A 12,240-nucleotide genomic window follows, 5' to 3' on the forward strand; every position below is an offset into this window, starting at 1 on the left:
TTTATTTCAGTGGGCATGTATAGATAACATATTTATTTCACTGTGCTGTGTATCTCTCTCTGTGTCAGTTTGACTGGTGGTGGCTTTAAATTTTTGACACAGAGGCATGGGGCTGGAGTAAAGGTTCAAGCACCAACAGTAGCATTTTTGAGACACACCAACTGAGAGCAACTAGCTGCCTTTTATACTCTCACTAATACCAGTGATTGGTCAGAAGATTCCATCATATAAACCCCAAAATATTTACATAAAACCGCCACCAACAGAAATACAACACAAAGAATATACATTTACATAAACACAGATCCCTATCAGTAATTTGTTTTTTTTTTTTTTTATTACAGGCAGGATGGCCAGTCTCCCTCTGCTTCCCCCAGTCATCCTCCACAGTCTACCCCCCTAAACTATTATTTCAAATGTAAGTGATTAGTGTCGTCTCATCTTCAGAGACTGGCTATTACCTGCTGAATGGGACTCTGGGCCTGAAAGAGGATCCGTCTCCCCAGCAGCTCAGCGAAGATGCAGCCCACAGACCAAATATCGATGGAGTTGGAGTAGTGACGGCTCCCCATCAGGATCTCCGGAGCTCTGTAGTACTGTGTCACGACTTCCTGAGTCATGTGCCTCGACTCGTCTGACTCCTCCACTCGAGCCAGGCCAAAATCACAGATCTGGAAGACATTTCAGATGTTACTCCGCCTGCTGTAACCTTCTGACAGCTGTGGCTTTGTCTCTCCTACTGAATTGTAAACAACCAGTGTGTTGTTACATCACATTTCCAACACAGACCATACTGAGCAGTCCACCCATGTATATTAACGGCTGCCTACATTTATTCTATCCTGTTTAAACAAAGGCACAAGTCTGAACAACAGCTCTGCAGCTGTTACTGTGATGGTGTGCTCAGGTTGAATCATTCTGACTGTCACTCAGTTGACATGAAACAGAGTCACCACATACACTGGTCCACTCACCTTGAGCACACAGTTGCTGTTGACCAGGAGGTTGCCAGGTTTGATGTCTCGGTGCAGAATGCCAGCAGAGTGGAGATATTTAAGTCCTGGAGGTGGTGATGATGGAGGAGGGAAGAGAAGTTTACAGACTCAGGAGTTTAACTGTCTGTTCATATGTCTGTAATATAGTATAACTGTTAATCAGCATCTATCAGACATTGTTAATGTACAGAACACCATCAGGTTTTATTATCACCACCACCACAGTCATGTGATTCTGAGGTGGGCACATGTCCACATGTCTTGCACAGACACAAATCTTTTTTTCTTTGTTTGATTGCTGTAAAGCTAACATTAACAAAACTCCACACTTCCTGCACAGATGTTTCACATTAAAAGCTTTCCAGTGGTTAATAATAATAATAATAATAATAATAATAATAATAATAACCAGACCAGAGACTAAAACCAGAACATATTTTAGCCTTTATCAAGGTGGGTAAAAACAGCTACATTTAATCACTATTGCTGTTCAACAGTGGACAGACTGACAAAGATGATGTGAAAGAGAAGGAGAAGGAAAATAGAACATACCTCGTAGGATCTGATAAAGAAAAACTTTGGCGTGATCTGAACTCAGAGGCTGTGGTGATACGATGATCTTATGGAGGTCACTTTGCATCAGTTCAGTCACCACATAGCTGACCAATGGGAAATTAAGGTGAAACACAAAAAACATGCAAGACCACAATGGTACAGTGGTGGAAAAAAGTTTTTGGACACCCCATGCATTTGTGAAATATTGCATTAAGGATCACTCTTACGTCTTCTAGTGCAATTTCTTTTAGTACAGTCACAGCCAAAATACTAAACAAATCCTAAATCCCTAATGAAGATCGTGCTTTTTATTAAAAGACACAATTTTTGTTTGCTGTGCTTCGTGTCTATATGAAGCCAGCACATTTGAAAGTTCTTCGGAGACAAAAATGGCTAAAACAAGAAACCTAACGCGGGAAACATGCCTGAAGATACAGATTCTCAGCCAGGAAGGGTACAGCTGCCGCCAGATAGCCAGGAAGTGCAGATGCAGTCCTTCAGCAGTTGGATACACTCTGCAAAAACACAGATGAACCAACAGCTTGGAAGACAAACCTAGATCTGGGCGTCCAAGGGTTTCTTCAGCAAGAAATGGCTGCATCCTGATCCGCATGTGCAGGGAAAACCACTGAATGACATCACAGGAGCTTCAGCAGCAGTGGTCAAACCAAACTGGTGTCCAGTGTTCCACCCGCACTGTACATGGCCGACTTTTAGATTGTGGCTTAAGAGGTTAGCCCAGCATCACTGGGCCCAAGCACACAAGAACTGGACAGCCACAAGTAGGAAAAAGATTCTGTGGTCAGATGAGTCCAGTGTCCAGCTTCATCCTCCTCCTGATAATGATGTGATGGTTTATTTATTTTTTGTTCAGTTTTGAACACAATCTCTGTTATTTGTTGACTTTGGTACCAACAATGTTGAGAACTGACATACTGAAACTGTCAAGAATTTAGTTTTGTTAGTTTTTCTTGTAAACAATAAACAAAAAAATATCATTTGTATTTGTTTGTGTCTGTCTAATGCAGCCACACCTTTTGAAACACAAAAAACATTTTGCCCCAAATATTTAATGATAATATTTGAGATTGTGTAAAATTTTAAGGATGTCCGAAAATGTTTTTCCACCACTGTATATCTGACTGAAAGTCATAAGGACTTTGTGTTTAGAACCAGGGGGAAGCCTCAGTAACAGCGGGGGTCTGGGTTCATCTAAAGTTTCCTGCACTCAATCTTCTGCTGAATGTTTGTTGCCTTTTTAAGTTGGCGTTTTAAACATGATGAGTGCTTGGAAAAAGATAATCCATTACTCTTTCATCCCATCCCCCTGATTGGCTCAGTGGTTCCTTATTCTTTTGTTTCTGTAGAGGACAGTTGTTGTCTTCTTCCTATTGCAACAGATCACTTTATCTGTTATTTCTTCTTCCTTGAAATGTACACATAAATTTGACAAGGCTGTTTTCTACTGTGCTGACAGTACAGGCCTCGTGTTTCATTTATAGAAAATAACTGAAATTTAAACTGAAATCATTCAGCCTGAACCCAGTCTCTGAAGAACCCAAAGTCTTTGAAGAACCCAAAGACTATGAAGAATCTAAAGTCTCTGAAGAACCCAAAGCATCCAACTTTTGCAATCACTACATTAATTATCACTACAATTATTACTACTACTGTATTACTGATACCACTTTACATTTTTTACATGGAATCTGTATTATGCTATGTTCTTCTGTCGCTATTCTCTACCCCCCCTCCCCCCACCTCCCCCTTCCCCACTCTCTCTCTCGCCTTCTCAAACCGAGGCAGATGGCCACCCACCCTGAGAAGCTGAGAAGCTAAAAGAAGCTCCACTCTTTAACACACACACACACACACTGTACAATCAATGTGTCCCAACAACTCAACAGAGTGAGACCTCTTCTCTCTACCTCATCACATAACATCCATCAGTTAATCTTTCACTGATATCAGATCAATAATTTAATATGATCAGCTTCAGAGTTTTGAATCAGGACCTTCAGTATTTAGCTCCAGTTGTTATTTCAATGTGTCTGATACAGATCACATCAATATTCAGGTCAGTCTAAGTATCATATCAGACTCAGTATCAGCAGACAGTCACCGTTAAATGACTCAGGTTGGGATGAGGCTCAAAACCATAATCACGACTTTCCTTTCCTACAGAGGAAAATGGTTAAAACTGATGATTCTCAGGTAACTTCTGCAGCATCTTTAAGATCCCAGAGGGGATTTATGGACCAACATCAGAGATAATAACATCCTCAGGAAGTGAGTATCTATGAATTTGGACCTCCAGAAGGAGAGACAAATCTTGATCTGCTCCATGTTCCCTGTGTCAGAGCTGCTGCAGCTCCAACTGCTGACAAACTACAACAATTCACAACACCTGCATACATTGCTCTCTGTCACCTCACATGTTCATGTTTGTTTTTTAAATTACAGTCAGCCACATATAAATATCATTAAATATCAATAAAATATTTCAATCTGAATAAATCAAACATCCATAATCACCAAAATCATCTGGTATTACTGGTAATGGAAGTCTTCAGTTCATATTTTATCTTTTATTTTCTTATACTTTATCTATCCAGTCTTACATTAAGACTGCCACACGTGTGTGTTTAATGTTTGGATGTGTCTTTATAAATAGAACTACAATGCTGTGCAGTGGAGTTTTATAAAGAGCAGTTTATGTTTGTGTTTTTGTGGCAGGTTGGGCATCAGCTTATGTATAAATGGGCCGAGGTAAAGGATACATTTCCTCAAAGTAGTCGATGTGTGGAGGCTGTAGTATGTCCAGAGCAGAGAGCACCTGAAGAGAAAGTTAGTTAGTTAGCTGGGGTCAGTGGTTTTCTGGATACGTTATCAGAATAAATACATCAGGTCACAGAGGCTTTGCATTTACACATGGTATCAGTGAGTACTCTGCCAGCACTAATGCTACATTCCATTTACATCAGTGGTCGGAGGTCAGAACTAAGAGGAACGTCACCTACAAGTTGACGGCATGGACAAATTGGACAAACATGGACACTCACAGAGCCTTTATAGTTGCTCTTTCAAAGTATGAAAATAAATCTGCATTTCACCTAAAGAACACTTCAGTTGTTAATATTAGATTTTAATGCAAACACTTCATAATGTTCTTAAAAAGTCATTCACATTTAACTGTTTGAAAAAAAAACAACATAACGTTAAACCATGAATGTGAACCGATTGAGTTGATAACAACACTCTACATGGTATTTCATGGTATTTCACTCATACAAGCAGCGTTGCAACACGTCTATGACAACACGTATATGACTGACTGTTGATGTGAATAGAGCTGGAACCATGGAGCATGTCATGTGAAGGGAAGTGAGTTGGGATACTCTCAAATCACATGTTGTGCCAACGACAGCCAAAGACAACTGTAGTCTGCTTGTCAATAACCTTGGTAAAACTTGGCTGAGTCATATGACCTTTCAACTCTCTGAGTGGATTTTGGGTCCTTCACACCTGGCTCAGGATCGAGACTTCCTCCTGCTAGGTATTTGCACAACTGCTCTGTACTTACATTTTCATGTTTGAAGAAACACAGCATCTTCAACTCCCGAAAAACCCTCTTACAAGACACGAGGTTCTGGAAGACATTGGGCATCTTTTTGAGGGCAACTCTCTTTCCATCCCTGGGGTCCGTCACTGACCTGGGGGAAGAGGACAAACACTACATGTTACTAAGACTCCGGCTACCTTTGCATCTAAAATGTTTGGTTGATACAAGAACTTTGATCATATCATTATGCAACACTGATTAAATCAGACACCTATGGACCAACGTTCTGGTTCACACTGAGATACCACAAAGCCATTTTCTAACCCCTTCTCCACCGTAAGACCAGTTCCACTTTACAAACACTTTGGTTTACAACAAGGTGTTCTGGAAACTAATGACTGAAGCTCCAAGAGATATCCTGAGGATCCTCACAGTCCCCAGAGGCTGATTAATCATGTTTTTAGTTTAATATATCTTGTGGAACTGGAACTGGATAAAGATGGACTGTGACAAGATGTTGAGAAGAGAGACACAGTGTCTGTTGGTTGAGCACCATTCTTAGTGATTAGTCAAAGACTGTTTAAGCGCAGGAATGCAGAGCTGAAAGCCTCGTGAGGAACACAGCAGGTATAAGTAAGGGCATTTCAGCTCCACATACTACAGCCCTCTGAACGCAACCTTCAGTGAACCTTTTTAAATAGGATCAGCCAAGGAAGGCAGATGGCAGCTCGGACTAAGACCCCAGGTTTCACCAACACTGTGCTCCAAACACCACCAAGAAATTCACAGTGTCAAACCACAGAGACCTGAAGTGAGTGCAGGGAAGTTGAGGAGTTTATTCACATTAACTGTTCAAAGGCCTTTATTTCAAATAGGTCTTTACTCTTAACATCCAGCGTGTCATATGTAGAACTGATCAGCTCCTGGTTATATTTGCTGTCCACATTTACCTGTTGTCTTGATAAATTTAGTGTAATTTACTTTACTAAAGCTCTATCAGTACAACTACTTTAACATCATTCTCAAGACTGCAGTTTTCATCTGATTTCTTCCACTTTTCAGTTGTTTTGATTGCTATTAAACTACTGTTAATCTTCTGCACGTATGTTTCATGATAAAAGTCTTCAAGTGGCTCAGGTTCAGGTCCTACCTGTCCTGTTTTTAATATGCAGTACCTAACAGTACTTAAAGCAGGGTTTTGCACAAGTGCATACAATGAATCATGAACTTAGCGTATGATTTTTTTTTTTTTTTTTTTTTGCAATGTTGATCAACTCATGCAATGTTAAACAACTCCTTCAGTGTTGATCATTCAGAAGGTCTCAGAGGTCTCTTTTCCAAAACAAACAGACCAACTAATTAAAATCTGTTAAAATAAATCTGAATAAAACAGTTAAACATTACAAATCAGTATTTCTTTGAGACGCTGTTGGGTGGATAGGACATTGAGAGCTGCTTTTTGCTCAGCTTGTTTTTCTGATTACTGAAGAACTAGATGTCTGATGACAAAATTCTTCATCTGGTTTAAGATTATAGGTATAACACTTTTTTTTTTTTTTAAATGACGGTGACAGTTGTAACAGTGAGAAAGTAGCAGGTTGAAAATGTTTCAATGTCCAGCCATCTTGCCTACAGCCTACACTTACAAAAAAACCCTGCTTAAAGTTTACATAAATCAGAGTGGTGAGTATGACATGACTTGTACTGATGGAATAACAGCTACATTACGTTAAATATATAGTGTGAGCCACTGAATACCAACTTTTACTTGAGAATATACCATCTGCACATGATACAACTTCTTTTAGATTACTTATAGTTAGAATGTGTTATTAGTCTGAGAACTACAGCCTCCACTGAGTAACAGGAAGCTTCCTGATTGAGTCCAGGACATTACAGCTCTATTATTACTCCATCGCCTTTGAGAAACACCTGAACTGTGGCATCTCTACCTTCTCTGCTCTGACCCTGGACAGTTTTCTGTTAGGTGGAGCCTGACAACCTTCTGATACACTAAAGCCACCAGTTGCCGTAAACTGCTCCCACGTTGTTTCTTTACTTAAACGTTACTCTCTTGGCTTCCTTGTTCAGACGCTGTTAAGTCTGTCTGTCTCTGCTGTGTGACTGACAGTCATTAGTCTAATTACAGCTGACAGGAAACTTCTCCACCTCAGTGAAATATTGGCCAGTGCAGGACTTGTTGTACTGTTAAGCTGTTGGAGAGCTTGTTCCATTGTTTAACCATCTCTCTCTCTCTCTCTGCTGCAGTGGTACAGTTTAATGTGGGGGTGGTTTTGTCAAGTTTAGGGTTGTTGAGTGGATCTGTGTATTGGTTTTAGGGTTACTAATACTCTGCCAGTGTCCTGCACAAGCAAACTTTTTATTTGGTTTCTTGTCACTAATAGAGTTTTAAGACACCAAACAGCCCTGGTACTCTATACTGCTCCTGTAACCCCTACAAGTCTCCCCAAGAGACACAGCCATAAGCCTTTTCCAAGTCAACACACTAGACTGGTTTTCCTATGCCTTACAAGGGTGAAGATCTGGTCCCCTATTAGACGACCAGGGTGGAATCCACATTTCACCTTCTGGATCTGAGCTGTGAGACTGGTCACATTGCCTCCTGGCATAAGCTGGTAAGTGGAGTGTACCCTCTGCTATTTGGCATTTTGCCTTTATTGGACAGGCTAGAGAGTGACAGGTGTGACATGTGACAGAGGTCTCCTGGTCAGGATTTAAATCCTGGATGTTGCCGTGATGCGGTATACACCTTAATCATTAGGTCACAAATAAAAGGTCAAAATAAAAGTATGAAAACATCTAGGGCAATGTGTTCAATTGTATGGGGGAAGAGTGCAATCTTAAACCTCCTGAACAGGTTCAAGATGAACAGTGAGTACATTTACCAGTTACTTGTTATTTTATGTCTGATTAAGTCCAGTCTTATCCTGAGACAAGTAATGACCACCTCTCCTTTCTAGTTCCTGTCCAGTCTCCTTCCCAAACCACATGCTTCTGGAGATTATAAGGATGTCTTCCTCTGTCATTTATGTCCCACTATTCCACTATGCCATATTTTTTGCATTTGTCTCTTTATGACTGTTTTACCCTCTGTTTTATTCTAGGGAATTTACCTGTTTATCATTTGTGACTTGAGAGATTGTTTGACCAGTATATCAACATCCTCAATTCTTTCTACTCCTTCATGAGCAGGAATCCAAATGAAGCAGACACTATGAAGTTTGTAGATTAAATGTTGAATTACAAAAAGAAGCTTGTCTCCATGATCTCACAGATCTCACTTACTTGTGAGTGCTGTTCAACTATCAGATGTAATGAGTGCATTATTTTTATTTTATTTTCTTCTACTTGTTGCAAAGCTAGCAACACAGCTACAAGCTAAACTGTACATACTGACAGATGATCTGTTCTTTTCTGAAGAGCTACCTCACAGTGTGGGATGAGAACTGTGACTCTGTCCAGTCGTCCAGTCTCAGGAACTTTTGAGCCAACTATAAATACAGTAGCACCAACTTATGTTATTGCATGCTATTGTATTTCCTATGATCCATCCAAAGCTTCAAAGCATCCAAACCCATCCAATGATCTGACCACAACTCTGATGAAGATGTGTGAGAAATCTCCCAGTTCACACTCACTACATATCTGGGCTGACCAGATTTGTCTAGCAGTCTCCCCCACCATCTGATCCAACTCACCATGAGCTGACAGTGTCCAACACATACAGGTACAGATCTGATTATACCACTACAAAGTCAATAATCATCCATTGGCCTAGGTACACCTAAGAACCATCCCATTCTCTAACATGGTGTTTATTACAGCCAATCAATGACAAGCACATAAGAAAATACAAAAAAATACCAATAAAAATACTAATATCAATAACAAAGCATCACAGTTCAGGTCAAGTCATACAGATCCAACCTTGAGCCTGTTGTTTTTTCAGGCTATGCCTGACTGGGTCCCATGGGTCAAGGTCCAGCTACCAGGGGCTCGTTAGCAAGCTGTCTTCACAGGTCTGGCCACAGGAGGGGGCCCCAGTTTTCCTATTCTGGGCAATGTGCTACAACTCCATCTTAACTGATTCATAAGGATCTATGAATGGCTCTGGCTCCTACCCTAGAACTGATCTGCCAGCAGCAATTCTCAGAGGGTTGATTGGCATCTAACTGAAACACCAATCCTGAGAAGAATCATAAGAATTATGATCTTTAGTCAACATTTGATGTTTAGTCACATGTACTTGTATGCCTAGGTATGTTTTCCATCTTCTCCCTACAAACACTGCTGTTATAAACTTGTAATGTGTTTTCCTTGGATGGCAGAGGAAGCCATCTTGTCATCAAGTACTTGCTCATGGTGGAAGCTTTATAATACTGTAAGGCCACAAACATTGTTATACCTCCTAGTATGGCTGAGCGATTTGGCAAAAAATCTAATTGTGTTTTTTCTGACAGATATTGTGATTGCGATTTGACTTTCGATATAATTTTGAAAGTCAAGTTTCAGTTCAGGATTCACTATATACATGTAAAACGTGATGGAGCATTACCATTTAAGATATCATTGAAATATTAACTGCTCTGTGTGCTAATCCAAGGATGAGAATGAAAATATATGAATCCAAAATGTATTTATTCCAACAAAAAATAAATCATAGAACATTTCTCACAGAACAAACAGTAGTACTATGTTCACTTGCCTTCTTTGCAGTAACTTTACATTGGTTATACTGTGGTGACTTTTTCAAATGCTGATGCTGACTCAGGGGAAATGACAGGAGACTGACAGGCAGACAGAGAGCAGATAGAGACAGACACAGATGATTAGATAGATAGATAATTAATACAATAGTATTAAAGGTGTAGGCCAGATGCAGCATGCAGAGAACTGTATCTTCCACTCTAATGTGCTCCTGATAAGCAAACTAGAGGGGGTCCATCACATCAGCAACCTCTGACCTCAGGAACTGGAGAACTAGATGCTCCAGAGTCTTCATGATGTGTGATGGAAAGGCCACCGGTCGGTAGTCATTTAACTCGGCCGGGCACCCCACTTTGGGCACTGGCACGAGACAAGATGTTTTTGACTTTGCCAGTTTAAAGACTCCGGTTGATATCAACTGAAGGGGCTCCGCTAACTGGGCTGCACAGTCTTTCAGGAGCCTTGGACACAGTCCATCCAGGCCTGCAGCCTTCCCTTTACACAGTCTCCTGAGCTCCACCCTCACCTCATCTGCAGTGGAGGACAGTGGTAGTTGGCCATGGATGGTTATAGTTGCAGCTGCAGTAGTGGGGGAGGAGCAACCTCCAGGAGACAGTGGAGCAGGAGCAGCAGGTTAAAGTTATTGGCTCTGTCCACATCACCATTCATGACCTGGCTATTCTTCTTTGAATAACTGGTTCCTAGCTGAAATGTTCCTCATTCCCTTCCACACCTCTCTGATGTTATTCTGCAGCAGTTTACTCCCCACCTTTCTTTTGTAGTCCACCTTTGCCTGTCTCAGGCTTCCCCTTCATGCTAAACCTCCCTAAGCCTCTCCTTGTTCCCCTCCTCGAATGCCAGCTTTTTCTGGTTGAGGAGCTGCTTGATATTACTGTTAACCAAATGTTATTATTGGGAAAGCAGTGTACAGTCTTAACTGAGATCACAGTGTCCCTACAGAAGTCTATATATTCTGTGAGTTTGTCCACCCTCCTGCCTATGTCCATGTTGTTGTTCTGTGGCTCTAGTAGTGCAGTCCAGTCTATACATTCAAAGCAGTCCCTGAGAGACCACTTCCTAACTGAACAGGTGGTAAAAGGCAACTTTAATACACAAGGTTTGTATGTGTGCTGGAGAGAGACCAGATTATGATCAGATCTGCCAAGAGGTAGATCTTGTATTTATATAACGCCAAATCACAACAAAAGTCATCTCAAGGCACTTTTCATAAAGAGCAGGTCTAGACAGTACTCTTTAAGATAGGTATTTATATAGAGACACCCAACAAACGGCAGGAAAGGCTTGTATCTCCACCTCCTAGCCTTTGGCTTAGCTCCTGCTCCGCAGCCTTGTATGGCTTCCTCAGATTAGCCGGTATCACGTCCCTAACTCAGTAACTAGATCGTCTCAGAGAAAGAAGATCGTCCCTCCTGTACACTACAGCGGGCAGGGGCGGGACTTTATTCTGATGGGCACACCATGTGGCCAATCACATGCGAGGACAGACTAGGATCATACCATTATGTGAAAGAGGGAAGGGGAGCAGACACTCTGAAGACAGCGAGTGTAGTGGTACAGACCAGACTTTTATCTAAAATGTAATGACAATGTGGCCTTTATTTATATGATTATTTGTTTGCTGTGGTTCTGTGTTCACTTGTTCATTTAAAAGTTTGATTAAAATGTTAAACAGTAGTAGCTATGTATTTTTTTAGTAACAAAAAATTTTTGCCTAAAAATAAGGCTTTTACATAAACAGAATAAAAAATTGCTTACTGCTAAAAATCCAACACATAAACCAATCTTAATTGTTAAATTATGCTAAAATGGAAGACTCCAAGTGATACTAAATGAAGAGTTATTTGGGAGCCGTTTGGGAGCCGTAAGAACCAGCTCTCCTAAGGGAGCTGGGCCAGAAGAGCAGATTCTTTGAAAAGAACTGGACCTCCCATCACTACAACTTTACTCAAAGATGTGCTCATCATGTTGGAAGGACAAAGATAAACACACTCAAACAAGACTCAAACAGGAGCTACTCAGACTTGCTGCCACTGCATGCATCTCTACAGGATTTGTCCTGGTAAAAAATACAAATTACAAATACAAACCTAACTTTATGTTACTAGTATTTAACTAGTTCATTCTATCATTTTCTCCCTTTTTCTCTTTTTTCTCTCTCTCTTTCTTGGCTCAACTGGATATTCTGCAACTTTATAATATCAGCTGCAATAATTTTCCCACAGTGGACCACTGCTACATGATATGTATAGCGGAAACACTGCAGACTTGTTGGCGTCTTGGTTACAGCTCAGTTATCTCTCTTGCCAACCTGTTGACACTGACTGGTTTTTAACTTGTCATAACACTGGTAGTTTCAGCTTTAGCTGTGTCCATTCTCAG

The 12,240-nt window shown here is 40.7% G+C and overlaps 1 protein-coding gene across 1 annotated transcript in view; it reads right to left on the reverse strand.

The window, feature by feature from the left end:
- Positions 1–12,240, reverse strand: part of nlk2 (nemo-like kinase, type 2) — a 39,019-nt gene that overhangs the window by 14,213 nt on the left and 12,566 nt on the right. Inside the window, exons 2-6 of the mRNA XM_018700623.2 lie at positions 5,134–5,263; positions 4,331–4,386; positions 1,548–1,654; positions 975–1,060; positions 462–671 (exon numbers count right to left, since the gene is read on the reverse strand). Coding sequence (XP_018556139.1) covers positions 462–671; positions 975–1,060; positions 1,548–1,654; positions 4,331–4,386; positions 5,134–5,263 — 589 coding nt within the window. The remainder of the gene's footprint in view (positions 1–461; positions 672–974; positions 1,061–1,547; positions 1,655–4,330; positions 4,387–5,133; positions 5,264–12,240) is intronic.

This window comes from Lates calcarifer, linkage group LG21 (genome assembly GCF_001640805.2).
Source record: "Lates calcarifer isolate ASB-BC8 linkage group LG21, TLL_Latcal_v3, whole genome shotgun sequence".
NCBI lineage: Eukaryota > Metazoa > Chordata > Actinopteri > Centropomidae > Lates > Lates calcarifer.